This window comes from Lissotriton vulgaris, chromosome 1_1 (assembly GCF_964263255.1).
Source record: "Lissotriton vulgaris chromosome 1_1, aLisVul1.2, whole genome shotgun sequence".
In the NCBI taxonomy this organism is placed as follows: domain Eukaryota; kingdom Metazoa; phylum Chordata; class Amphibia; order Caudata; family Salamandridae; genus Lissotriton; species Lissotriton vulgaris.
Window position 1 is genome coordinate 2,109,985,422 of NC_141685.1, and position 24,987 is coordinate 2,110,010,408.

The 24,987-nt window shown below is 43.8% G+C and overlaps 1 protein-coding gene across 2 annotated transcripts in view; it reads left to right on the forward strand.

The window, feature by feature from the left end:
* The window catches only part of CRACR2A (calcium release activated channel regulator 2A), a 930,414-nt gene that overhangs the window by 669,525 nt on the left and 235,902 nt on the right, over window positions 1–24,987 (forward strand). For both annotated transcript variants that reach the window (XM_086921478.1, XM_086921488.1), the window contains one exon: window positions 18,397–18,468. In XM_086921478.1, coding sequence (XP_086777604.1) covers window positions 18,397–18,468 — 72 coding nt within the window. The remainder of the gene's footprint in view (window positions 1–18,396; window positions 18,469–24,987) is intronic.

The window sequence follows — 24,987 nt, forward strand, 5'->3', positions numbered from 1 at the left end:
TTTCAGTTCCTGGACTCTTTGGAGGAGTGTCGATGACTTGGTCTGTCCCTACTTGACCTATTTCCTTATCAGGTCTGATGTGATTCTCGATAACCTGATTTTCTCCGTCTATTCCTGTCTCGTCCCCACTATCCCACTCTCTATCTAGGTAGGAATATTTTCTGGTTCTTATTGGATCAAGAATCAGATCGTCTGCTGGGAACCATTCGTCTTGACTGGTGCTCGGTAGTTCGACATCAGCTAGTTCTGGACCCTCATCTGGAGACCCCTCAGCTGCACCACCTTCAGCCTCAGTCGCTTCTTCTCCGGTCACCCGCTTGGTATGACTGGCATGGATCCACTTTGGCACTCCCGCACACTTTACTGCAGTTGTGGTGACAAGGATCACTTGTCTTGGTTTTCCCCACTTCGGTCCAAGGCAACTCTTCTGGGTGTGTTTCTTTAACACAACCCAATCACCTGCTTTCAAATTATGGACTGGAGTTGTAGGCCAGGCGACGGCGTCCTCCCCAATCTGGTGAGAGATAGAACGCACTTGATCGCCCAGCTGCTTGCAGTATTCTAGTACCAAATCATCAGAAATACTTAGCAGTTTGTGTCCTGGTACCCATGCCTGTCGCATCACTCTCCCCATTAGGATCTCATGGGGACTCAGGCCTGTCTTTCGGTCTGGAATGCTTCTCAATCCCATCAGGACAAGAGGTAAAGCTTCTATCCAGTTCAATCCTGTAGAGTTACGCATTTTTGCCAATCTTGACTTTATAGTGCCATTCACCTGTTCGACTACTCCAGAAGCCTCTGGATGATATGCACAGTGCAGTTTTGGGGTAATTTTGAATGCTTTATAAAGATCATCTAATATTTTGTTGGCAAAATGCCCACCTCTGTCTGATTCAATCGTGTCTGGAAAACCGTACCTAGGTATCAGTTCTCTTAGTAACAATTTGGCTACAGTAATAGCATTATTTTTCTTTGCTGGATAGGCCTCCACCCATCTTGAGAATAGGCAGACTATAACAAAAACGTACCTTTATCCTTTGCACATGCGTAACTGAATAAAGTCAGCCTGCAGTCTGATAAAGGGACCTTCTGCCTTTCCAATTGTACTTTGTAACACTACTGTTCTTTTACCAGGGTTAAACTGCTGACAAGTCAAGCACCTCTGGCAAAGTGCCTCTGCAATGGTCCTGAACTTCGAATTATACCATACTTCTTGGAAAACACGGACCATCGCATCCCTCCCTATGTGTGAGTCTCCATGTATAAGTCTTGCCATTGGAGCAACCATACTGTCTGGCAATACAGGCGTACCATTACCACAAGCAATGACACCATCCCTATCCCTAGGTTGACATCCATCTTTCTCCCATCTTTCCTTTTCTTCTGGTTCTGCTGCTTGTTGCAACTCTTTTAGTTCCTTCCAAGTAGATACATTCTCAAACACCATAAGTTGGCAGCTGTTTCCGCCTCCCCACAATTTGATGTTTAATGACATTTTGTGTCGTGCACAATATTGGGCAATTTGGTCACCATATCGATTTCCGGCTGTCACATCGTCATTGCCAGATTTGTGAGCAGCACACTTGACCACCGCCAATTCTTTGGGCAACTGGATTGCTTCCAGTAGGTTCTGTACCACTTTTCCATTTCTGATAGGGGTACCTGAGGAAGTCATGAATTCTCTTTGCAGCCACAACTGGCCGAAGTCATGCACAACCCCGTAACCATATTGGCTATCAGTGTATATGGTTACTCTCTTGTTTTTCCCTTGTTTACAAGCTCTTGCCAATGCAATTAGTTCAGCTACTTGGGCAGATTTTATTTCACTTAAGTAAGATGCTTCTAGGGTCGTTTCTAGAGTGACTACCGCATAGGCAGCACTCAGACCTCCATCCTCATGTCTTAACCAGGAGCCATCCACAAACATCACAAGGTCTTCTACTGGTAGGGCTGTTTCTTTTATATCAGGACGTGGTTTAGTGCTAAATTCAGTTAGGTCAATGCAGTTATGCTCAATTTCACCCTCACCTTCTGCACTTTGGGTGTTTGGTAACAAGGTTGCTGGATTTAGTACATTACATCGGGAAATTATCACATTTTCTGCACCTATAAGAATTCTCTCATACTTAGTCAGCCGACTGGGTGTGAGGTACTGAGTCTTGATTCTGGTCAACAGAATCACAACTAAATGTGGAACATATACAGTTACAGGATGTCCCATAACAATGTTTTCACTTTGTTCTAGACTAGTGCAGGTTGCAGCTACTGCTTTCAGGCATCCAGGCAATCCAGCAGGCACTGGATCTAAAGTAGCCGAAAAATAGGCCACCGGACGTCTGGTCAGACCATGTTCTTGTGTTAGGACTGAGAGTGCACAATTGTCTCGTGTGTCACAAAACAGGTCAAAGTTTTTGGAATAGTCAGGCATTCCCAATGCAGGAGCTGAACACAGACAATTTCGTAATTTTATCCAGGCTGTCATACTTTCATCATCCCACTCAACTGGATCTTGTACTCCTTTCTTGGTCATTTTTATTAATGGTTTTGCTAGAACAGCAAATCCCGCAATCCACTGTCTGCAGTACCCTACAACTCCTAGAAACATTCTAACTTCTTTCTGGGTTCTGGGTAACTCCATGTCTCGAATTATTCTAATTCTTTCTGAAGTGACCTTCCGGATACCTTTTTCTATCTGGTGCCCCAGATATTTCACTGAGTTTTTACAGAACTGCAATTTGTCAGGTGATACTTTATGTCCTCCCTTGCCTAGATGATTCAACAATGTAATGGTATCAGTAACACAATCGTTCCGACTTTTAGACGCCACTAGAAGGTCGTCTATGTACTGGACCAAAACTGATTCTCTAGGCAGGATTAGTGTTTCAAGGCATCTTTTTAAAATCTGATTGAAAATCGAAGGACTTTCTGTGTACCCCTGGGGGACACGATTCCAAACGTAGACATGACTGTCGAATTCAAATGAGAAAAGAAATTTGCTGTCTGGATGCAATGGGATGGAAAAGAATGCGTGACATAAGTCAATAACGGTAAACCATTCCGCATTCCATGGAATTTGGAACAAGATCACTGCAGGGTTCGGCACAATAGGACAGCAAGGTACAACAATCTGGTTTACCTTTCGCAGGTCCTGCACTACCCTGTACTTTCCACTAGGCTTTTTAATTCCAATTATGGGTAAATTACAAGGACTGCTCATTACTTCCTGTATAATGTATAATGTTAGCTTCTAACAACCTTTTTACTTCAGTAGCAACTCCGGCTTTCACTTCTGCATTCATTTTATACTGTTTGATATTTGGGTATACTGCATTTGTCTTAATGGCTATTTTAACTGGGTCTACATTTGCCATTAATCCCACATCTCTCCCAGTGAAATCCCACACATCGGGTATCACTTTCTGTTGGAGTTCTTCAGGTAAGTCCTGTATTGACAGTGTCTTAATTTCTGTGTCAGGCCTTAGTAACATCAACTTGTACAGTCCATCCTCATCTGGGGTCTGAATTTCGACGCCCTTTGGTGTGCAAAACATGGTACAGTTCATTTTGCACAACAAATCACGTCCTAGCAAATTTACAGGACTAGAGTCACAGACGACAAATCTGTGCATTTCTTTAAAGTTCCCTATAGAAATCTCCATTGGTTCAGTTACTGAAGTACTGATTATTTGATTTGACACACCCACTACTTGGATGGCTTCTCCCGAGAGCGGTAGGTTTGGAACATCTACTGTTCTCACAGTAGAACGGGTAGCACCAGTGTCCAACAGAAAGGTGACGTCATTTCCTTCAACCTTTCCTTCAATGTATGGCCCTGTCTGGTCTACCGGTAAGGAGGCGCCAAGCACGCACTCCTCGTCCTCCCCCCTCAGGCCCCGTCAGTATGGTTCGTCACAGAGAAATGTATCATTTAACAGGAATTGCGAAGTTGCTGCATTTCTCTCATCTCTTCCTTCCCATATCTCGATCCCCTCATTCTGCTGAGCCTGGTTCTTATAGTTGGGTCTAGTAGCTTGAGGCAACTGATTCTGATTTACCAGTTGCTGGTTCTTTCGTGGCCCCTCTTTCTGCACCTGTGGATTTAAACCATTTATGGGGGCATTACCAGCCTGCAAATGTGGACACTCGTCTCTCCAGTGCCCTATCTGACCGCACCCGTGACAGGGAAACTTCTTTTTGGCTTCCTCTCTACTCATTTTTACTCGGGGCTCCCCCCCCCCCCCACCCCCCCGAGTAAAAATGAGTAGAGAGGAATTATTATTCACTTTACTTAACTGATTCTCTTGTTGTTCAGCCAATTTTACTTGTGCCCACATCACCTTCTCCTTCAGGGCTTTCTTTTGTTCTCCATCTCATCCTCACAGTACTTGGCGTACTTGAGGACCTCATCTATGGGTTTTCATTGCCAACAGATTTTATTATCCCTGATCCACTGGGATATTTCAGGCCTCAACCCCAACACAAATCGGTAAATGAAATGGGTCATATCCTTCATTTCAATATTATCGATTCCACTGTAGGTTTTGAATACCTGTAGTAGTCGTTCATAGTAGGAGTGCACTGTTTCATCACGATTTTGGGTAGTTCTATCTATTCGGGTCCAGTCAGTTTCCTTTGCTGGCACTTTCTCTTTTAGGTATAGTATTACTTTATCATACTTTCTCATTACCTCTGGCGAGGGAGCTCCGGTTCTGGAGTCTCTCTCATATTCTTCACTGGGCCAATCAACTGCGATTTTGCATTCTGTCCACAAATCTACAGGAACTACAATGTCAAAGAACCCATCCAGGTCCTTCAAGAGACATTTTTGGACCTTCACGAATCGCTCAACCTGCCTCTACCATTCTACAGGTTTCTCTCTTCATTTTGGGAAATCATTGGTAAAGGACACAATATCCTGTCGGGACAATGGGACATGTACATATTTCCCACCAGGTACTTCTCTCCAGGGCTTAATTTGAGCCGGAGCCTGCCGGTGCTCAGCACCGGCACTTAATTATGGGGGCCGGGTCTATCACGGGGCATTAAGTGCACCTGTCCTCCTGCCTCAGAATTACATTTTTTTAAAGTCGTGACTCGTGCGTGCGCACTGACTGGTGACTCGGTGAGTGACTCTGGCACACACAGAGAGCGTGCGCTGCTGTTGTGATTCATTTACTTAGTCTTCGATGATCATCATGCATCATTCACTTGTGTACTTACTGCTGACGTCACGTGCCTGCCTGCTGCTGAGCTGCTCCCAGTTTACAATACTCTCTCTCTTCCCAGTCCTGTCTCTTCCAGGCCGCGGCGCGGATCAGGGCCCCAGTGGGCGGGACACTGTTGAGTGTTGCAGTTGCAGGGGCCAGGGCAGGGCACTGGGCAGGGCTTTGCCTTTGCTGCGGGGGTTGGGGCTGTGCGCGCCAGAGGAAGCGACGCATGCGCAGATTGCATGTTGCACGCGCATTTTCTCTGCCCACCGCGCCCCAGCATACCCGCACCCCTCTCCCTGGCCCTCGGCGAGTATCTGCTGCTCTGGTATTCCTTCGCCGCCCAAAGTTGCTGGACTCGGAGTTGGGAGCGCATCCATCCGATTCCGAGCGCTCAGCAGGTGAGGAGGGCGAGGCGCGAGCCGCGCGACTAGCGAGGCAGGGCCTGGCGCCCTTACACTAGTATAGTGGTGATTACAGTCCTCCTGGGTGATTAATTAATTTACTGGTGGTGGTGGCCAGTCAGGTTTTTAAAATCATCCTGATTGGCATTGGTCTACCCCGACTCTACCTACCACTGCGGCCCGGTGGGGCACAGGATTACGTTTTAAAAATCAATTAATTGTTGATGATTGGTTGGTCGGTCGTTGGTGAGGAGGGCGAGGAGCGACTCGCGAGGCAGGGCCTGGCGCCCTTACACTAGTAGCGGTGATTACAGTCCTGGGTGATTAATTAATTTACTGGTGGTGGTGCCGGTGGCCAGTCAGGTTTTTAAAATCATCCTGATCATTGGCATTGGTCTACCGACTCTACCTACCACTGCTACCGTCTACGAGCAGCGCCTGGACAAGATGGGGCCAGGGGGTAGGCCGGCGCCGGCCGAAATAAATAAATAATCCTCATGATGAGGCGAGCAGCGCTTTTGCAGGCAGGTGAGGCGAGGCAGCACTCAGGCAGGGCTGGCACTGGGCAGGGCCTGGCTGGGCCCGGCGGGGGACAGGATTACGTTTTAAAAATCAATTAATTGTTGATTGGTTGGTCGGTCGTTGGTTATCATGAAGATTGGCCTGGGAATGATAGGCAGGCGGCGTAGGCCGGCAGAGTCAGACATGAGACATCAGTCACACATATATAACGAATTAACTAATAAATCTGCGCAGGCGAGGCCTACAGATTTACTTTTTTTTGTTCATGGACGTCCGGTCACACTGCCTAAATGTTGTTTCTGATGCCCTGGCTACTGGTACTTTGTTGTTGCTGCCAGCAGTGTGCACTGGCCATTTGTTGCGCAGTTGCGGGCTGCCTGGAATCAGTGCAGGATGCAGGCCCAGGGCAGGATTCGGTTTCGTTTTCAGGGCAGGTCGGGCGGGCACGCTCATAAAATCTGTGGGGGTTGGGGCTGTGCCAGGCAACTTGCAAGCACTGCAGGCAGCGTGCGCAAATGTTCTTCTGACTTACTTACACATTAACATTTGCAAAGCAGGGCTGGGGTTTTCTGAAGCAATGGATAGGGCGTGAGCAGTGTGAGAGCAGTCCTGGGTGAGAGAGACACACAAAGCAAGTACACACTGAAGGCAGGAACAATTTATTTATTTATTTGTGCAATTTTATATAGCGCGAACTTTACCCGAAGGTGTCAAAGCGCTTTACATAGGACCCAGTAGTTTCAAACATAAGGACTGAAGGTTACAAGCGGCAAATTTTTGACTTACATAAGAACCAGTTGAAAACATACGGACTTAGGAATACATGCGTTATAAAAAAGGTACAAAGTTTAACAAACAGAAAAAAATGCAAATGTACAAGAGATAAAGTCACACAAAGAGGAGATAAACTCTAGGCATATACTAGTGATATCTCTATCTACTTAGGGAGGGGATACACATGGATATACTCAGGAATGGTATATGGTGCAAGGTCTAAAGCAAATACCATTGATTAGAGTTATTACAATAAGTCAAAGAGCAGAGTTCCATAAGTGTGGATGCAGTAGTCACAGCACAAAGGGAGGGTTGGAGGTATGCAAGGGTATATGGCTATGGAGAGAAGGGGAAGCAGAAAAGGGAGGAAACATTTGAGGATCATCCACGAGGAAAAGGGTTAAAGGACGAGGGAATGGGAGAAGGGCTAGAGTCCAGAGAAAACTGTCCGAAAACAGCAGGAAAGTGTCGGCCAGGACAGAGCAAAAAGTCAAGAGGTCCAGGAGAGAAGGTGGGAGCCCAGGTGGCGGGAGATGAAGCTGGAGGCCATCCACAGGCGCGTCTCTAACGCTGTTATATTGCAAGGTGTAGTCAATCATACATCAACTAGGGAGGGAGAGGGACACACTAGAATTGAGAGAAAGTGTCCTTTCAGTTTAAGCGATTTGCATTGCATTAGTGATTTTAGCTAATTTATTCCAAAATTGTGCTTTAAATGCACTTTTGAGTTCATCTTTTTCAAAATGTTCACAGGGCAAGAGACCCTCCTATCAAAACCTTACTATGAGGAAGGCTTCCTTGCTGAAATTCGGATCAGCCAGATATATATTACCTCTGACTTTTAGCAGAGCCAGTTGAAAATGTGGGTGGAGCTAATATAGTAAGTGGGTGGAGCCAGTGGATGAAGTGGGCGGAGCCAGAGAAAAGTAGGTGTGGCCTCTGCCAAACATTTGAGCACCTGCACTTCATATTTTACAAATTAAGCACTGCTTCTCTCATGGGATACAGATTTTCTGCCTTGTCAGCTTCCTTTAGAACATATTCAGAAGTCTTCGGTCTGGCCTTACTGTAAGGCTTTTGCATAGGAACAATAACTCTTCTTCATCAAGGGTATTTAACCTGTCTAATCCCACATTCCCAGCCGTTAGTTCCTCCAGCTCTATTCTTAGCTTGTATATATCTATTGGTTTCGGCTGAGGAGTTTCTTTTTCCATTTCTCGGGAGCATCGTTCTATTTCTTCCGGAGTCACTACAGTTACACTCCGGGTACCTGAAGCTGTTTCTATCAGGACTTCCTTTGCCTTAGTCTGATTTCCCGACCGTGGTACACTGGTTCCGGGTTCCCTTATGGGCAGATCCATCAGGGAGATCACAGACTCACATTCGCTTGCCTGGTCATCAACTATGAGCGGCTCTTTTCTAGGCGGTGCTACAATTGGCGTAATAACTGGAGTTCTTGGACTAGCCTGTCTATCCCCATAAATAGGAACAACTGGACCAATAGTGACTGGAATTGTCAAGGCTTCAGGACTGGGATTTATCTGAGCTATAGTCTGAATAAGTTCATTTCGCTGTTTTATCAATGCTTCCTTTTCTCGTTCATGTAAAACCCTTTCCATAGAGTTGTCATGCATTACTTGGGGTACTAATGGAGGATATATACTCGGGGCAGTTGGGATTGCCAAACCTGGTTGTTCACTATCGAAGGGCTGTAATTTGGGATCGCTCTGCCAGGCCTACAAAATCCATCATTACCACTGAGTTTACTACCAGTACCAGCTATATCTGTCTCACTGGCCCTTCTATTTCTAGGATGTCGGAAAAATGGGTTTTTTGAACTCAGGGGCCTAGACTCTTCAGCATAGGGTGGTGGATTTTTCATTAATAAATCCTCCAGGTATTCATCTTCTGAGTCCCCCATAGCCATTAGATGTCGGGTTTTCTCTGTCCTTTTTCCTCCCTCGTGTTCAGTTACCACAAATACTGGAAATAGTCCCTCGACCATCATATTCTGTCTCCACTGTTTCATCTTTTTCTCCTTAGTTTCTCGCAGTTTTTCGGATACCATTTGCTCACTCCCTTATCCATTCGGGGTCTGTCTCGCTCTAGAGCCTCAATCTCCCATTCCTCTAAAGCTTCATATTGCGTTAATCTGGGTCTGGGGTGTAAGTCATTAATTCGGGTCCTCAAGTTAAACAGGATTCTACTATTAAAGGTACCATCGAGGGGAAATGCTAAGACTCCGTCATCTTCGGTATACTTTACCCAATTCTCCAACCATACACAGGTATGATACCCTTTGTCAAACATCATAAATGATGCGGGAGTATTAGGTGGTGGAATGATTATACCCTCCCTAGTTCTAATGGGCTTGTCTTTCTTGAAATAGTTCTTGATCTTTTCGGCAAATGACATTTTTCTCTTACTTTCGTACATATTGTATGGTCTACCTCTTAGCATCTGCTCCTTATGAAAACCTAGATTTTTCGGATCAGGTAAGAATTCAGGATACCACATACACCTCTCCAAACTGTCTTCAAGCTCGGATTGAATCATTTTGTTTACTATGGTGCTTCCAATGCTAGCACGTCTTTCAATTCACAGCAACCAATAAACACAGAGGTTGCAAGTACTCTTGACCAATGGGTGCGCGGCCTTTTCGTTAGACGCGGTCTCACGCTTCGGCACTCACCCCTCCTTTACAATTTCAGCTCCGTTACACACCCGCGGTTTCAACCAATACTAGCGCGCACAAAGTGACGTCAGTGCGGCTTTGCAACGAATCCCTCCTTCACAAGGTAACGGAAACTTTGAATTTTTCTTAAAGTGCAAGTGCTCAATTTAGTTAACAACGTATAACTTTTGCCACTGTGCTCGAGGGTTTTAAAAAGGAAAAAAGTTTTTCTCTCACTGCAAGTAAACCACTTCTGTTTACTTTTCATTCACTACAGATTGATCTTTCTGCCTATCCTCTCACACGAGCATTAGAGAACCTGCTACGTCTTTGACTCATCCACCTCTTTCCGGGATATATACTAAGTCAAAAGTTTCACCAGCGGACTCCTTTGCTATCTCTCAAGCTCCGAAGAACCACACTACTCCTTCCACATGTGACCCTTACTAGGTGATATCACAACGGAAGTTTCAACAGTGGACTCGTAGCTATCATTTATTTAATAATTCATTCAGAAAAAGTCCTAATTAGCGCTTCCAGTTCTGCCTAACCATGCACTAATCTTCCTCCCAGCCAGTGACCTCACAGCCAAGTGGATTCTACTCACCACCCGCTATTCTATTTCCCTGGGGATTCCAAACAACATAGAACGATCACTCACAATTTGTTAATCACATGCAATAATATAGAAGTATTTCATAAAATATTATTTCAAAACATTTTATAACATTTTTCAAAGCAATAATAGAAAAAAAAACTTATTTTAGCAGCAATAAAATTTTAGTAGCACATTTTATTTTTCACAGTTCATCAGAAACTATCTTATCTACCTATCTTAACTAGTCCTAACCATTCTACTGCTACCAGAAAATTACTGATAGAGCGCGCAGGCCGTCCAACTCTTTATTTCACCAAATTACACGCATTTGGGCCTGGCCCATGACGTGTTTAAGACTGCATTTTTGTGAGTCGGACAAGTTTACACGTCACTATCAGTAATTTGTTGTGTTTTTCTTACTACTATTTCCAGAGTACCTGACTTACCACCTTGCCACAGGTACCTATGTTCCCGACAAATCAGGAGCTAGCAGTGGGTAGGAGATAAGACTAACAAAAATACCTTATACATTTGAATAACAATTTTATATGATTGTAATAACCACAGACACCTGAAGGGTTTTCAAGGCTTTATATAGTAAAAGTTTAGTGTTCATATGCCATGAGAATAAAGTTTATACAGATTAAAATATCAATAACTAGAATCAGGACTAAAATGTAAATATGAATGAGAGTGAGCACCATTGAGTGCAAACAATCTACAGGAATAGGGTAACAGGGAACATGCTATTCATTCTTCAGGTTTATACTAAGGCAGGTAAAATTGGAAAACCATACTATAAAAACAGAACTCTAGAATTTATCAGTGATCTATATGAGATGGAACTTATGCTCTGTTCTAAATATGAATGCTTTGATTCTAAAGGCAGGGTAAGAATGGAACACACTGAATAAGCGAGACAATTCAATATTTTCCTAATGGTAAGGGTAAAAGTGGAACATAACTAATAAAACAATTTGCATGTAAACTCCTTTAGAAAAGACAGGGAAAAATAACATAGGCAATGATGCTTTATTAAAAGGAGGAGAGGAAAGAGTATAGATAAACGAACACCCACAGATATATATTTACCTAGGACGGGAATGAGGACTAACCCTGGCCACGGGTCAGTAGGGAAAGGGCGAGGACAAGGACCCTCAAGGACTTAGGATGCCAGTAGGCGAGCAGGTACAGCTCATGGACAGTCAGGACAGGATACCCCTCAGGATTTGGATCAGGACTGGGCTCATCAATGGGCACGACCAACACCTGCAGCTTCGGATGCAACGCCTGCGCTACTCCCTCTCTGCACAGAATCCGCCAGTAACCCCGATTGGGTTCTCGAATCTCCCAGTAAAGTGCTTCGCCAGCACTTAAGACTATTCCACCCCAGTGAGTTTGTGGAAATTACGGACAGAGTGCTCCGCAGCTCTCTGTATCAATCAACTATAGAGTTCGTAGGGTCAGTGACAGGTCAGCTACTCGGACAAGTCGGACAATTTCTCTAGCTAAAACTAGACTAGTTATACTGTTTTCAGGTCAGTGGACCACCCACAAAATGTTGCAAATGACAGGATCCCCAACTTTGGATTGGACAAGAGAGGGGGTTAGGTCATTGTCACCACCTCAAATTTACTCTAGCTCCTAATTTTAGCACATAATTTTGCTGACACGTTTTAGATTTAATGCAGTGCGCTCCCTCATGAGTTTTCCAAAGTGGTGGGGTCGCCTCGATTTATCCCCTTCTTGTCCCCGTGATAATGTCTCCACCCACTCTAACTTGCTTCTTTTTGTCGTTTTTATTTCCAAATGTGGTCATTATTTGTCACTATTACTTAAAAACACCCAACTCCTTAGTTCAATGCTGACCTTTTCTAACATACCTGCGAATGTTTTCGTATATGTGCATGTGTTCCACAATGATTGTTTTTTGTTTATAATGTTGCGACGGACGGAAGGAATTTGTATAACTAGTAATGAATTATAGCTGTAATTTTTTTGTATGCCTGTATTTTCGTATATTGTATTGGTTTTTCTAATCTAGATGGTTTTAATACAGCACAGAGTAAAGATTTATTTATTGGCTGACTTGTGTGTGGATGTAATGCCTGCTAATCAGCAATGAATGCGGTACGTGGAATTCAAAACTGTTCTCACCACTGTGTTTCACCGTTGTGTTACTTTTTGATTTAAAAGAGTGATTGAGGAGGAGGACGGAAAAGTTTACCTTTGCTTAGTGCTGTTCCAGATGTTTCGTCAGAGCACTGGAGAGTGTCTGAGTACAGCCACTGGTACTGAGAATATGAATGTACCTGGCCTGAAGGAGTGTGGTGGTGGTGCGGATTGTGATACTGTTACATTACCAATAAAAAGTCAGACTAGGTAAATTAACTAATGTATATTTGGCACAAATACAGTAAACCATTATGTAAAAGAGCCAGGGCCAACTGACACCCAAAAGAATGTGAGTCATGTAGAACCCTGGCCCATGGTTCCACAAGTCCCTATAGGCCAGGATGCCACACATCCCCTTTCGTTAACACAAGTTTACAAATTACATTGTTATCAAAAGAAACATGTAGCAACTTATAATAATTAAAACTTAAACAAAGTTGGTGAATAAACAAAAACAACAAATGCCATTTATACAAACATTAGCATAGATATAAAACATATTTATATGTTACCCTTGTGAATAAATGCTCAAATGACAAACCAGAATATCGATTTTAGTTAAATGTATTATGACATGACATAATCTTTATACCAGGCTGGTCTGAATTTCAATCTTGAAGAAGCTGAATCTCTAGTATCATTATGGGTTTGTTGTTCAACAAGGTATTATGTGAACCAGACGAAGTATCTAAGTTAGACCATAAACCTATAGGCACTTTAACGACCATACTCATTCTCCACACATTACCATCAATAAGTTCCACAACTTGGTGTCCAACTCTGACTATTTTCATGGGCTTAGAAAACGTAGATTCTCCAGCCTTTACTAATCTTCCCTTCTTTACTCGAACCCAATCCCCAATAGTAAATTGAGACACAGAATCTTCACATTTCTGAGATGGCAATTGCTTTTCACTGAATGACCACCGACTCATATCATTGGACCTTCTAAGCACTTTGGATTGGTCAACTTTGTTTCTCATCTCTAACATCCATGACTAAATTGAGTCACAAACAGCCTTACTTTCCCTCATTTTCTCAAATGGAGACACATCACCTGCCACTCTAGGGGTAATCCTATAATTCCACACTAAATCTTTCAGGACCTGAGCACAATTCTTACCATTAGATAAAGCCAATTGTACACACTCTTTCAGGACTCTTATCCATCTTTCAACAATTCCATTACTTTCTGGATAATATACTGATGTTCTTATATGAGAAATACCATGTTTAACTAAGTAATCTTCCATTTGAGTGGATCTTAGCTGTATCCCATTGTCAGTATCCAAGCACTTGGGAAATCCTTCTTTATCAAACACTTCATTTAAAAATTGAATAATTGTGTGTGAATCAACACGATGAACAAACTTCATTTCTGGCCACTGAGAAAATTGATCAATCAGGACAATTACATACATTTGACTTTTGAACAAAGAAATCGGACCAGCAATGTCCAGAGAAACTCTTTCCCATACACTTTCTGGTCTAGATACAGGAGCTTTATCATACTTGACAACTTTCTGTGACTTATCACTAATAGAACATTCCATACAAGATCTAACGTTTGACTCAATAGACCTGTCAATGGCTGGCCACCAAAATTCAGATCGTAATCTGTTTTTCATGCTAGACATGTCCTACGTGGGCCAAGCGTAGTACCTGATCACACAAAACCTTGGGTACCACTAATTGTACACCACGAAATAACATGTCATCAATAACTGACAATTCATTGGCCATATACAAATAAGGTAACAATTCCTTATCTAAATCTTTCTTGAATGGCCATTGTGTGCTACAATACTTTGATAACTTCTTGAATTTCCTCATCAACAGCACAAGCATTTTTCCACTCATCTTGTTTAATAAAACCATTCGATATCACACAAACTGATATAACTTTTTCAGTATTTTCATCAGGAATACATGAGTCACAATCTTCCTTGATGGGCAAACGAGATAAGCAGTCTGCTAAGATGTTTTTAAGACCTGGGATGTACTCTACATTAAAATGAAAATCCTGCAGTTTTTACTGCCATCTGGCAATCCTTGGTGTGGCTTTTCCACAACCTTTAGTAGTAAATAATCCCACCAATGGACTGTGGCCTGTTCTAACTTTAAATAAAGTACCATATACATATTTCCTGAAATATTCTATACCCCACCAACATGCCAGTGTTTCTTTTTCAAGTGTTGAATATTTAACCTCAGCATCTCGTAAAGGTCTAGATGCAAATGCAATCTTAACCAATCTACCATTCTCATTTTGCATCAAGACTGCACCAATACCAATATTACTAGCGTCAGTAATGATGACCGAATTACAACACGTGTCAAAAGTTGCTAAAGCAGAAGTTGACAATAGTTCTTTTTTGAGATTTGAAAATTCTGTAGCACAATTCTCGCACCAAATACATTTTTGATTTTTTTTCATAAAATTTCTCATGGGATTGGTCTTATCAGAAAATAAGGGAATACATTTGGCATAATATTCAGCTAGACCCATAAAGGATCTGAGCTGATCTTTAATCCCAATAAAAAGTCAGACAAGGTAAATTAACCAGTGTATTTATTAGGCATAAATACAGTAAACCATTATGTAAAAGAGCCTGGGCCAACTGACTCCCAATAGAATGTGAGTCATGTAGAACCCTGGCCCATGGTTCCACGAGTCCCCATAGGCAGGGATGCCACACATACCCTTACATTGCCTTTACTCCACTGCCTGTGGGGCTGCAGTTTTAATGGTCATCTACACCATTCCATTGCACAGCTCTCAAATGGACATCCAGCACACTGTCTTGCATCAAAGCCCTGAAAATGTTTGCACACCCACACACCTTTCCTGACCCATTCCCGAGATAATCATATATTTACTCCTGTCGAGCCACAGCATTAATGGCCAGGTGTTAAAACACAAACCGATTTCCTAATTGTGATTCTCTCCGAATCGCAATTTGGAAATTGGTATTCCTAATGTATGAAACACTTAAGTTTCAACCAATCTAAGTGGGTCACAAATAAACCTACCTCATGCATAATAATGAGGGAGGTAGCGATTTGCAACTCATTAGAAATCTCATCCATAACAGGGATGATGGCCTGCTTAGGTCAGCAGACACCATGTCAGTGATTTTCTTTGGTATATATGCAGGCAATTTTTCTTAAAGGAAAACAGAATGTGTTTAACAAGAAAAAATGAAACTTTGGAGTTTCATTTTTTAAGAGAAGACAGTTGTCCATGGGGACACTGACTGCTCTTAAAAAATATTTAATTTTCTCAAAGGGGAGGGATCCACAAAGGACCCTTTCCCCTTTGTGAATGTGTTACCACCAGTCTTAAACTGGTGGTAAAGTATTACTTTTTTGCAATCGGAATTTGGTCACAAAGCATTAAGTATTCTGATTTGGTATTTGGAAGGTATGCCCCTTCAAAATATCAAATTGGTATTTGGTAGTAAACACAAATTGCGATTCGGTAATAAATTACAAAGTAACAATTTGCCTATTTTACATTGAATGAGGCTGTTTGTGACTCACAAAACTGTATACACCTGGCCCAAAATCCAATACCATTGTAGGAATAAGAATGCAGCACTGCCAAAAAAAGGTTTTGGTGTAGGGGAAGGGGTTACTCCATGGGGAAAATATTTGTCATGTGGCAAAAAAAGTTAACTGCAATTTACAGCCAACCTTCTCATATGACTTTTATTTGTTTGCCCTTATATTCACCGGTAAATATTTTAAATCAGAGGGCAGCAGAGATATCAAACCAGCTTCACTTTACGGAAGGATTATTGGGTAAAGGCACCAGTACTGATCAAGGTCGTACACATGTGTAGTAATTATTGGACATAAAAGATACATTAAAACCATTTATTCCTTTAACAATTTAAGATTTATTATTTATTCTAGGAGCTCACCGTTAGCTAAAATTCTGTAATTAATTGATTTCTGTTTATCAAAAAATTATGGATGTGCCTCATTTATGCAAAGAGGGTGGGGTATTCTACTTCCATTTGTTACATATTTGGACTCTTGCCAATTACATTACATAGAACAACTCATACTTTTATGATCTTCCAAAGATTGATCATGATCTTCCAAAGATTGATCACTTATCATCCATCTCAAATATGAGTCTCACAACTGTAGCAGCGGGTTAACTTTAGCGCTAGTGGCACCCTGTGTGACATTCTTTTTTGGTGCTACTCCTCCCACATGACCTCTTCCTGGGAATACCCAACAGCCCGCAAAAGTGCCCCTCATCTCTCCATAACCCCTCTCACATACATTTCATATAGCCTTATAGCCCACCGTAGAGGGCTATACCGGCTATTAAAGGCCCTCTCCAGCGTTAAAGGCCCCGAGCCGAAGGCAAAGGCCTTTAACAAGGGAGAGGGACTTTAATAGCGGTATAGCCCATCTACGAAGGGCTATAAGGCTATTAGAACATTCTGTCACTAGAGGACAGAATGTTCTAACAAAAAAAACAAAGCCTTTTGGAAGCATGAGGGGATTGGAATCCCGTCAGGCTCCCTGAAGCCTTTGTTCACAGCCAGAGCTGTGAACAAAGAAACATTGGAATGTTGGCACTCCAGGCTTATACCAGCCATTATAAGCCCGGAGCACTCCATTGTTTTCAATGGAGCTCCCAACATTCCAATGTTCTAATTTGTTTTAAAGCACTCTCTCTCTCTCTCTCTCTCTCTCTCTCTCTCTCTCTCTCTCTCTCTCTCTCTTTCTCTCCCTCAGAGAAACATTAATCATACGAGTTATCTTGCCATTTTAATTGCTGCCTGAAAGCTGGACGCACAAGGATTTCTGCAGAAGGTGCTTTTAAATCACAGGTTATGCTAAACACAGTGCCCTAAGTGAGATAAGTGCCCCCTCCACCCCTCCAGGTCAGCGATCAGTGCAGTCCCACTGATAGCACCATCCTGAAGCCGGCCCGGTTGCAGCATTGTTCTCCAGCACGAGTGATAAAACAGTACTTGTGCCAACCCGAATGCTGACACTAGCAACGCACGTGTAGATCATCTGTCTGGACATCTCTGTATTTTGGGGACTTTACTGTGTCAAAAGGTTGGATTTTGTTATATTTTCTGCAATTAAGTATAGCGTGTCCAACATGACAGAGGAGTTTCTGACCCGCAGCAGGTTTCACACGTTTGTGTGGCAAATCATTTTTTACTTACCATATGTTTAGGAGTTCCACCCATCTCTCTCAAACTCCTCTCTTCTCAATAGTTTAGAACAAGTTTCTCTCAGGCATTGTGGAATGCCTTGGGGAGTCTGAAAGGGTTTGTCAAAAGCCATAGTAAGAAATTACTAATCCTTTCCTGATGTCATACCAACACCTTACAGTAAGTTACAGACCACTTTAAGATTGTACTCCTCACCTTCTCGAAGCGATGTGGGGGAGCGAAATTGTAAAGATGCCCCTTTGAGATCTTAGCTACAGACTGCTGCAGCTGTCTGTTAAAAAACTTCAGATCCCAAAACACACATTCATATATACATACACACAGAAGGAAAGTAGGCTTTTGGTCAGCCCCATGATGCCATTGGCTGATGTCCGTTTTTAAAGGTTGCAGTGCACGATTTGTACCCGTTGCCCTCTCGCCACTGTGGGTTCTCTGTTGCCAGTATGCTCTTATAATGTGTTTGCCAATGCTTGTTGAATTTTTTAAGCAAACATTAACATAGCAATTCATTCCAAAATGGTGGACATGCATGCATGTGCATATATGGTGGCCATCTTATAATGGAGTTTCAAAAACATAATGTTTATTTGAACTCCACTACATTACAAGATGGCTGTCTTCATTTTTCCAAAAGAGGCATCCACCGTACCACTCCCAAAGCAAAAACTTGTCTAAATGGAATGTTATTTCTTGTTGGCAACTTAATGTGGATACATATTTTTTGTTATAAAGATCACTGGATGCGAAATTAATGCATTTTACAAAGCCCTGTTAATAAACGTTAACAATATAGAGTCGCGTCTGACCTGCCTCGTTATGTTATATTTTACAGGGAAATTTACAGAGTGACAGAACGTTTACAGAGAGAGAAGACTACCCTTCTTAAACAACTCGATCTCTTAAGGTAATGTAGTGCAGTTTTACGTTCCAGTGTCAGGCTCTTCAAATAGCAAAATAGCAGTCTTTACCTTTGAGTTATCGAACTGAGGAGTGTACTATTTCTACTGAGCAGTGTGAATTCGATGGTGAAGAATAAAAAGATGACTGATTATTTGACATTATGCCCCCAATTTTGCTGAGCAAAATTAAAATAGCCAATGCTTGTTACGTTATAGAAGGAAGCATTTCAACAGACTCAACATGAGCTTTAATGAGCACCTTGGGCCGCATAACAGCTCCAGCTACCCCTCTGCAGATGTGCTTTATGCCCTTGAAGGGCTGTTTATTTGCTGAATTATGTGACCTGCAGCATTGGGCAGGATTTAAAAGATGAAATGTTGTCATTTGCTTGGGACATGACTCCGGACTTTTCTTGCTGACTGTTAGAACTGGGGGTCTCTAGTTGGCAGAGGTAGGTACCACTGTCCAAATAGGGACCCTTGATTCTAGTCAGGGTAAGGAGGAAACCCTCTGAGATAAACCCTGCTCACCCTCTAGGGAGCTTGGCACGAGCAGTCAAGGCTATTCAGGAGGCAATGTGTAAAGTATTTGTACCAACACTACAGTGAAAACACCACAAACTGACTCCACAACAGTTTAGGAAAACAAAGGTATTTATTCTAAACTACACAAGACCAAAACAACAAAAATCCAACATACACAGTTCAAGAATATGGTTTCAAAAGAGTTCCTAAGGTTGTAACAGAAAGTTCCACAGTTGCGTGAAAAGTTCACAGTTGCATCACGTTTCAGACACAGTACCTTTAGGTGCGACAAAGTTCCAAAAGCAGAAGCTGGTGCGGTGGAAAACAAGTGATGAGTTGCTCCTGAGACCCTGGGGAGGCGATGTGACAGCCCCGCTGCAGCAGCAGGCGTGTTGCGACGAATCCGGTCTGTATGGGGAGGAAGGCCACTTGTATGGATTCCGGTGCGTAGGTTCCGTAGGAAGTTTGTTCTCGCAAAGGCACGATGCGGCGATCTCTGGAGTTGCGACGATCTCCGGGGCGACGATGCGCGAACCAGCGGTGATCTTCTCTCTCACAGCTCTTCGATGCGATGGCTTCTACGACGACACTTGCAGAGACGTGATGCGGTCCACAAGCAAGCAGTGCGGCGATCTCAACCAGCGACGACAGGCTCTGCGACGACACTCGCAGCGATGTTAGGCTTCCCGCACCAATCGGGTGCGTCCTGCAAAAGAAGGATGCGATGGCTATGACAGCGGAAACAGGCGCTGCGACAATCTCGACCTTCGTAGCGGCGGGAAACTTCTCGCACTGTTGGGGATGCGCTACTCAGCAAGCGATGCGATAACTTTTCAATTGCAAAAAGTCTCTCAAGCTTACTTTCAAGCTTCCCAGCACAGGTACAACTTCCAGAGGCCCCACAATTGGATCAAACACTCTAGGAAGGACAGAACTCTCTCAGCAGAGTTCAGGGAAATTGGGGGTGAAGTCCTTTTGTTCCTGGGACTTCAGAACATGGAGCCAGCTCTTCTCAGGCCCTTGGAGATTCCTTCAAGACAGGGGACACAGCACAACAGCAAAGTCCTTCCCCTCTCCTTGGCAGCAAAGCAGCAGGCCAGTCCAGCAGAGCAACAGCAGGACAGACTTCCTTCTTCAGATTCTGCTTTCTCCTTGGCAGAGGTTCCTTCTTGATTCCAGGATGATCTAATTTTCTGTTGTCAGGAGTCCTGTACTTATACCCCTTAAAGTCTTTGTTCTCTTTGTGCATGTGGGCCCTGAGCCCGGTCGTAACCAGTTCTGGGTGTTTCTTGAGTACTTTGTTTTCCTGGCTTCTCCTTTCCTTTCAGAGTGAGGCACAGGGTCGTCAGACGCCCAGCAGGAGGTGTAGCCAGCATTGTGGCAGGCAGGCACAGCCCCATTCAGACCAGAGTGTTAACTCCTCCCACAACACAGGTTGCAAATGCAGTCATTCAGCCTAGGGCTGACTCGGCCAGCCTCCTGGGAAATCCCCAGCCCCTGCCACTCTCAAACCAGACAGTCAATACACAAACAGGCCAAGGCACATAGAAGGGTCAGACAAGAGAACAGCAACTTTCTAAAAGTGCTGTTCTCAAACACAGGATTTAAAAACAACCTTTCCTAAAAGATGTGTTATTAAATTCTGAGTTCAGGGATACTGGACTCTTATGTCCTATCTTGTTCCTATGGGAAGAAAGGCTGGTAGCCACTGTAGCCGGCATCCCCCATGTTAACCTATGGAGCAAGATAGCCTTACAATAGTGAAAAACGAAAATGGCTGCCTTTCACTACCAGAGCATGTCACCTGCACCAGTACATGCTCTACCTTTCACATACACTGCACCCTGCCCAGGGGGGTACCTTAGGCCTTCCATAGGGGTGACTAATGTGCACAAAAAGGGAAGGGTTAGGCCTGATCAGTGGGGACAGTCACCAGGAGGACACAGCAGTTCCTAGACTGCACACAGGCACTGCAGTGGCAGGCCCGAGACACCATTTTAGAGCTACTCATGTGGGTGGCACAATCAGTGCTGCAGGTCCACTAGTAGCATTTTTCATCACCAGCCCTGGCACAGCCCGCCCACTTTACTAGGGACTTCGTGGTGATACAAATATGCCAATCGTGTATATCCAATGCAACACAAACATTTTGGGCTGTACCTGTTCCTGCGGGCCGGGCTTTACTCCGCTCTTCTGCCTGGCCGGGCTTGGCTCCGCCAGGCCCCCCTCCCTTGTATGGCTGCATCTGCGGGCCGGGCACTGCTCTGCTCTCCTGCTCGGCTGGGCTTGGCTCTGCCGCGCCCCCTCCCTCTCCTGCAGAACCTGTAAGCCGGACTACACCTCCCAGCAGCCCCGTTAGCGTCAAGGACGCCGCACACGTAGTTTGGAAGCGCCAGGAGGCACATAAAGGGCCGCCTGGGGCCGAGTCCTTGGTGCAAAGCGAACATTTTGGGCTGTACTTGTTCCTGCGGGCTGGGCTTTGCTCCGCTCTTCTGCCTGGCCGGGCTTGGCTCCGCCAGGCCCCCCTCCCTTGTGTGGCTGCATCTGCGGGCCGGGCACTGCTCCGCTCTCCTGCTCGGCCGGGCTTGGCTCCGCTGAGCCCCCTCCCTCTGCTGCAGAACCTGTGGGCCGGACTGCACCTCCCAGCAGCTCTGTTAGCGGCAAGGATGCCGCGCATGTAGTTTGGAAGCGCAAGGAGGTGCATAAAGGGCCGCTTGGTCCCTCGTCCCGCTGGACGCGCGCGGGAGCGTGCCGGGAGAAGCCAGGGACAAGGGCGGGACCATCTGTGGCCATCAGGGGCCAGAGGGGGCTGGGCCGGGCCACCTCCCTAACATCTACCCCAGACTAAGGTACTGTCAACTATCGTTTTACCTATTTTACCAACATGGGGAAAAAGAGAACTGTAAACAGCAAACCTAATGAAGGTGGAGGAGCAACACTGGACTCCTACCTGGTAAAAGTAACCAACTTGGTGAATGAGGAAATAGAAAGAACTGAGAGAAGGCTCTCACTGGACCCAGGCCGCACAATTACAGTCATGATACATAATTCCCCTGAAACCCAGATTGAATCTCCAGGTATTCCTTGGGACTTACAAGATCATGTTGGTTCACCCTCTGTTTCAATAAATAGCCATGGGCAGTCCCTAAATGCTTCTTCTGTAGGGATGGTTGAAGAAATTTCATCTTGCAATTCCTCACCACCAACCCCGGTTGTGAGATGATGTACCAGGGCAGGGGGACTGGCACCGCCAGGAAAGGCAAAACAAAAGGGAAAGAGGCATGCTATAGCTAGAGCAAAACCACCCAAACCCTCACTCTCGATTCCCCAATCTACGTCTGAGGATCTAGCTAACACCATATGTGTACCCCAAGTGTGTTGCAGAAGGCTGTTAATATCTTTGGGGCATTCTGTGAATCACGCGGACTTGAGATCAACACCTCTAAAACAAAACTCATGTCCTTGAATTCACGGAAAAAATGTAAAGGTAAAATTATCCTTAATAACATCCCCCTAGAGGAAGTGGATGCTTTTACCTATTTGGGCATCTCATTACAGAATATTATGGGGTGGAAATGCCATACAGACATGGCCACCCTGAAATTTCATCAACTTGCGGGACCCCTTGCATCCAAACATAAAACCTCCTTTACTAAGCCCATTACACCTGTCTTGGAGATCTACCAAACAAAAGTAGTAAGCGCCCCCCTGTACGGATCAGAGCTCTGGGGATTTTCTAACTTAACCCAATTAGCAACATCAGAGAGGAAATTCTTACGAAGGTTGGTTGGCGTTCCACAAAGTACACCCACAGTCCCGCTGTTGTTTGATCTAGGCAGGTAAAATGTGGTTGATATAGCGAGACTGAGGCCATTATTGTATTGGAGGCGTATTTGTACCACCCCTGAATAGGTTCACTAAGCAACAGCCTTGAGAGATATAATAAAAGCAGACAGATTCCATGTAATCTAGTGGCTTAATGATTTAAGGATACTTTTAAAAGATCTGGAACTTATCCAGCTATGGGAAATTTCTGATACGATAACATTCCCATCAAAAAAGCTTTTGAAAGAAAAATATTGGGCAATGGTCTGTGAGAGAGTCCACATGAGTAGTATCTGAACCAACCTAACTGGCCGCTTTCTTGATTTTAAATCACCTCCCCACTTGGGGCATACTGGGATATTATTGAAAGGCCTCAAGACCGAAAATTATACTTCCAATTTAGAATTGGTACACTCACAGTAAAAGCTTTTAGCTCTAAATGGGTATCACAAGGAAGTGATGAATGTCACAACTGTAAACATAAGGTTCAGTCCATAGCACATATATTTTCAAATGGTTAAAACCCATTTGTTTAAATTTGGGCACACAGAAGTATAAAGATGCCCTAAGAATACTGGAGTCTGACTGTTCACCTTGCATAGCTGTATCAACTGCAAAATTTTTTAAATGGCCTTGGATTATACGCACCCACACTTTTCTACCTCATTCTGCTAGCTAGTAATCATCTGTGTTTTACATGAAACTGTCTTTTAATAATGAAGTAATTTTTTTTTTTAATTATTGCTATATGACTCGCTTATAAGCAAGGTATTCATATTTCAAAACAACAGATATAAGATATTTAATAACCTTTTTAACCGTGTGATGTCCATGTATTATTTATAGTGTAATGTATAGTGATGTACTGAGTGTTGCTTTTATGACAATCTGTTGAATAAAGCTTTTGAAATTGAAATTGTATATCCAATCATGATAACAATTTAAATAGGGAGCACTTACACTCTGGCACTGATCAGCAGTGGCAAAGTGTCCAAAGCATCTAAATCAGCAAAACGAAATCCAGCACAGCATCAAAAATACAGGAGGTAGAGGTAAAAAGATAGGGGGAAACCACATTAAAGATGCCAGGTCTAACACTGACCTGGCTTACGTGAAATGTTTGTAAATCCGCACCCCGATTTATGAAAGATTATTTCCCAATTTGGTGTAATACCAATTGGGAAAACATGCACAGCCACTTAATAATGCAAGCAGAAGGCATGTGTGCACCTAATCTGTCTTGCGCACATGCAACTGCTCTCTGTGCAAAGCTGGCCTATGGGGTCATGCCGGTGCTGTAGCAGGTACAGTTTATAGCACACCCTTGATTCAAAATGTGTGCTTGCTCCCATTCCCCCTTAGCAGACGGATTTACAGGGTAATATACAAGAAAGTCATTGGCGCCTGTGTCCATTACTGCCCCGTACTCTACCGCAGGTACATAACACAGACCTCTACATCCCCTGCCAAACACAAGGCCCCCCACCCTTCTAGGGTCCTCATTTCAACCTAAAGCCTTTAAATATCTGTGAGCTGAGGGAGTCTCAAGGGACCCTCAACACATTTATCTTGTGTTACAACACTCACTGTCTTACCGTTCATAAAAAACATGGAGTACAGCTTTACATTCCTAATCAAGAAATACAGAATTCTGCCAATGGTGCCTGCGGTTACACTCTGCTGTCAAAGCATTCTGGAAAGAAGGTGGTGTCCTCCCTCCATCATTTAAGCCAGTCCAAGACTGTTGTCCTTGGAATGCACCCCTTTGCCAGCAGATATAGAAGAAGATTGTGCCCCAGTAGATAGAGTGATAGACAGAGGGGAGACAGTGTTAAGCAAAGATCGATAAAGTGGAATAATCTGGAGGGAGGGGCTAGTGTGATGGATTTTGTTTTGCAACACCTATGATTTTCATATTATGTCTGTTTGGTGTAATCATGACACTCAGTTACATGTGCATATAACCTATTTAAAGATGGAGCTCAAACAAGCTTGTGGTATACTTGCAGATAGTCCTCTTTCCATTCTTACTGTTGTGGTAACATATAATGGATGATCACTCTGTACTATGTTGTGTGAACAAGCTCTTGCGAGGGCGAAACGTGTCACGACAAGTTTATGATTTTAATAAACCTCTTTTTGTTGGGATAACTGCGTACTCTGGTGTTTATTAG